The sequence below is a fragment of the Enhydra lutris genome, unplaced genomic scaffold, assembly GCF_002288905.1.
Source record: "Enhydra lutris kenyoni isolate GAN:26980312 unplaced genomic scaffold, ASM228890v2 scaffoldscaffold21, whole genome shotgun sequence".
Classification (NCBI taxonomy): Eukaryota; Metazoa; Chordata; class Mammalia; order Carnivora; family Mustelidae; genus Enhydra; species Enhydra lutris.
The window spans coordinates 36702502-36707262 of NW_019154105.1; the positions used below are offsets into that span (position 1 = coordinate 36702502).

The 4761-nt window shown below is 38.7% G+C and overlaps 1 protein-coding gene across 3 annotated transcripts in view; it reads left to right on the top strand.

The window, feature by feature from the left end:
* LOC111148801 (toll like receptor 1) overlaps nt 1-4473 on the top strand; it is a 9338-nt gene extending 4865 nt beyond the window's left edge. Inside the window, exons 1-2 of one of the 3 annotated variants that reach the window (XM_022505616.1) lie at nt 2041-2223; nt 2907-4473. In XM_022505616.1, coding sequence (XP_022361324.1) covers nt 2108-2223; nt 2907-3945 — 1155 coding nt within the window. In that variant the 5' untranslated portion in view covers nt 2041-2107 and the 3' untranslated portion in view covers nt 3946-4473. Of the gene's footprint in view, nt 1-1505 lie in introns of those variants that run through there. The other 2 variants (XM_022505615.1, XM_022505614.1) reach the window with 2 other exon arrangements.
* Nucleotides 4474-4761: the final 288 nt, after the last annotated feature.

Sequence of the window (4761 nt, forward strand, 5' to 3'; positions counted from 1 at the left end):
TTCTGCAGAGAACATGTGCAAGGTGGAGTGAGGGGAGAGCAGACAGAGAGGAGAGGGAAAGACTCTTAAGCAGGTTCCATGCTAAGCACAGAGACCAATGTGGGGCTGAATCCCACAACCTGAGCCAAAACCAAGAGTTGGGTGTTCAACCGATGGAGCCACCCAGGTGCCCCTCTGCTTAAATTTTTTATATAATATTTAATACTACATGAAATTACCTGTAGTCATCTATTTTTCCATCTTGCCACTAGATAATAAGCTCCCTGAGAATTAGGGCTTTATTTTGTTCACGGCTTTATCTCTAGTTCCTAAAACAAGGCCAGTAGATTATCAATACAAAGTGGTTGAATAAATAAATGGATGAATAAATGGGATTTCTGAGAGACCATTTATCATGATCTAATTACCTTTTGAATAAGACCAAAGTTAGGTGTGAAATCACATGTAAGTAATAAAAGGTAATGCAAGAAGAGTTTGAACTCAACCTCATGGGAAAGGAACTCTTAAGAGAGCCATGAGGTGGTACATGTCAAAGGTAGAAAATACACTGGCTGTGAATCCTAGTTTGAGTTCTATATGATCTTGGGAGGGTTGGGCTCAGTGGACTTTCCATAAATACGTAAAACCATCTGTATTTGTTTCCTCTGGCTGCTGTAACAAGCTACCATAAACTTGGTGGCTAAAATACAACGGAAATGTATTCTCTCATGGTTCTGGAGACCAGAAGTCTAAAATCAAGGTGTTGGTAGCACTAAACTCTCCGTAAAGCCTCTTCCAGCTTCCAGTAGCTATCAGTATTCCTTGGTTTGCACTGCATCTGCTCCAATCTCTGCCTCCTTCTTCAGATGGCCTTCTCTGTGTCTCTGTTGTCTCCATCAAATATCCCTCTGTCTTTCTCTTGTAAGAACACTTGTCACTGGGGGCACCTAGGTGGCTCAGTGGGTTAAAGCCTCTGCCTTCGGCTCAGGTCATGATCCCAGGGTCCTGGGATCAAGCCACACATCGGGCTCTCTTCTCAGCAGGGAGCCTGCTTCCCTTCCTCTCTCTCTGCCTGCCTCTCTGCCTTCTTATGGTCTCTCTCTGTCAAATAAATAAATAAAATCTTAAAAAAAAAATAACACTTGTCACTGGATTTAAAGGCCACCTGGATAACTCAGGATGATCTCCTCATCTAAAGATCCTTAACCTCATTATTTCTACAAAGACCCTCTTCCCAGATTAGGTAATAGTCACAGTTTGTGATGGATAGGACAGTTAAAAGGTGGAATTATCTTTTGGGTGAAGCCACCATTCTACCCATTACACCTTCCATATTAAAGGTTATTTGATTAGAGGTGGTATAGTTGTTTATCAATAGGTATATATCCCTCCTTTCAGTTATGTGACTCCAAGGAACTTGGAGTCAAGGAACAGGCTTCATTTCATGAGTCTAGGAAAAAATGTTTAATGTCAGCGATGCCTAGTTTCATACATTTAAAGTGTTTTGTTTTGTTTTGTTTTTTAAGGATCTGTACCTGTATGGAGATGGTCTGAGGAATAGCAACTACACTTAGGAATGTCTGGTCTTACAAAATGATGAGAACTAATTCTAGCATCTTCCATTTTGCCATAATCTTCATGTTAATATTTGAGTCCAGAACCCAACTGTCTGATGAAAGTGAATTTCTAGTTAACAGATCAAAAACTGGTCTCTTTCATGTTCCCAAAGACCTATCCTTGAAAACAACAATCTTAGATATATCACAAAATTATATATCTGAGCTTCACACTTCTGACATCCTATCACTATCAAAGCTGAGGATTTTGGTAGTTTCTCATAATAGAATTCAATATCTTGATATCAGTGTTTTCAAATTCAACCAGGAACTGGAATACTTGGATTTGTCCCACAATGAGTTGGGGAAGATTTCTTGCCATCCTACCGTGAACCTCAAGCACTTAGACCTCTCGTTTAATGCATTTGATCATTTGCCCATATGCAAAGAATTTGTCAACATGTCTCAACTAGAATTTCTGGGATTAAGTGCCACACGGTTACAAAAATCTAGTGTGCTACTAATTGCTCCTTTGCATATAAATAAGGTTTTACTAGTCTTAGGAGACACTTATGGGGAAAAAGAAGACCCTGAGAGCCTTCACAACCTTAACACAGAAAGTCTACACGTTGTTTTCCCCAGAAGAAAGGAATTCAGTTTTACTTTGGATGTATCAGTCAGCACAGCAGTAAGTCTGGAACTATCTAATATCAAATGTGTGCTAGATGATAATGGATGTTCTTATTTCCAGGATATTCTGTCAAAACTTCAAAAGAATTCAAGGTTATCAAATCTTACTTTAAACAACATTGAAACAACTTGGAATTTTTTCATTATGATCCTCCAGTTGGTTTGGCATACAAGCATAGAGTATTTCTCAATTTCAAATGTAAAACTACAGGGTAAACCTGACTTAAGATATTTTGATTATTCTAACACTTCACTGAAGGCCTTATCTATACACCATGTTGTCAGTGATGCGTTCTCTTTGCCACAAAGTTATATCTATGAAATCCTTTCAAATATGAACATCCAAAATTTCACAGTGTCTGATACACACATGGTACACATGGTTTGCCCATCCCAAATTAGCCCATTTCTGTATTTGGATTTTTCTAATAATCTCTTAACAGACATGGTTTTTAAAAATTGTGGAAACTTGGTTAAACTGAAGACACTTAATTTACAAATGAATCAATTAAAAGAACTTGTAAGTATAGTTAATATGACCAAGAAGATGAAGTCTCTACAACAATTGGATATTAGCCACAATTCTCTAAGTTATGATGAAAATGAAGGAAATTGCATTTGGACTGAAAGTTTATTGAATTTAAATATGTCTTCAAATATACTTACTGAATCTGTTTTCAGATGTTTACCTCCCAAGGTCAGGAAACTTGATCTTCACAATAACAGAATAAGGAGCATTCCTAAACCAATCATGAAACTAGAAGATTTGCAAGAACTCAATGTTGCTTCCAATTCTTTAGCCCACCTTCCAGACTGTGGTACTTTTAGCAGCCTTTCTGTACTGATCATTGACTCTAATTCAATTTCCAACCCATCAGCTGATTTCTTCCAGAGCTGCCAGAAGATTAGGTCCATAAGAGCAGGGAACAATCCATTCCAATGTACATGTGAACTAAGAGAATTTGTCCAAAGTCTAGGCCAAGTATCCCGTGAAGTAGTAGAAGGTTGGCCTGATTCTTACAAGTGTGACTATCCAGAAAACTACAAGGGAACCCTGCTGAAGGACTTTCACATGTCTCAGTTATCCTGCAACACAACTCTGCTGCTTGTTACCATTGGGGTCACTATGCTGGTGTTGACTGCTACTGTGACCGCCCTCTGTATCTACCTTGATCTGCCCTGGTATCTCAGGATGGTGTGTCAGTGGACCCAGACCCGGCACAGGGCAAGGAACATACCTTTAGAAGAACTCCAAAGAACCCTCCAGTTCCATGCTTTTATTTCATATAGTGGGCATGATTCGGCCTGGGTGAAGAGTGAATTACTACCAAACCTAGAAAAAGAAGATATAAGGATTTGTCTCCATGAGAGAAGCTTTGTTCCTGGGAAGAGCATCGTGGAAAATATCATAAACTGCATTGAGAAAAGTTACAAGTCCATCTTTGTTTTGTCACCTAACTTTGTCCAGAGTGAGTGGTGCCATTATGAACTCTACTTTGCCCACCATAATCTCTTTCATGAAGGTTTTGATAACTTAATCTTGATCTTGCTAGAACCTATTCCACAGTATTCCATCCCTAGCAACTATCACAAGCTCAAAAATCTCATGGCACAAAGGACTTACTTGGAATGGCCCAAGGAGAAGAGCAAACATGGACTTTTTTGGGCTAACCTAAGAGCATCTATTAATATTAAATTGATGGAGCAAGCAAAAAAATAGATCACACATAGATCTAAAACTATTCCCTTGTTTCTTCAGGGAAAATGTTGCTGCCTTTGAAGTTCCAACAGTGACTTATTTTGCATCAACAGAAATCTAAATGCAATTTTGAATATATAATCTAGATAAAAATGTGTACTTTCAGAGTCTCCAGTTCACCATTTATATATAGTATTAAAAATTAATGCAATGATATAATTTTGATTTAAGTTGTTAATTTCTAACACGAGGAATTTATCTTTTTTTTGTATGACTGAATTCATTGAGTTTCTCATGTAATCAAGACAAGTACCTATTTAAATAATTTTAGTTTCTACAACAGATTTCTGTAGCTATTGGTGCCCTTCTTGTTTCTACTCAGCATTTGTCCTTGCATGGTGAAGACCACTTATTTCTAATGCTGCAGATTCTTGGCCTGGATTTTCTCCTGGCCATGAGAACCTACTTGGCTTACACGAAGGGCAATTTAAAAGTGCTGGAGAGGGGCGCCTGTGTGGCTCAGTGGGTTAAAGCCTCTGCTTTCGGCTCAGGTCATGATCCCAGGGTCCTGGGATCGAGCCCCACATCGGGCTCTCTGCTCAGCAGGGAGCCTGCTTCCCTTCCTCTCTCTCTGCCTGCCTCTCTGACTACTTGTGATCTCTGTCTGTCAAATAAATAAATAAATAATAAAAATAAAAAAATAAAAAAAATAAAAGTGCTGGAGATTTTTTTTTTTTTTTTGAAGATCTATTTATTTGAGAGAGCAAGAACACAAGCGGGAAGGACAGAGGGAGAGGGGGAGAGAAATTCAAGCAGACTCTATGCTGAGCATGGAGC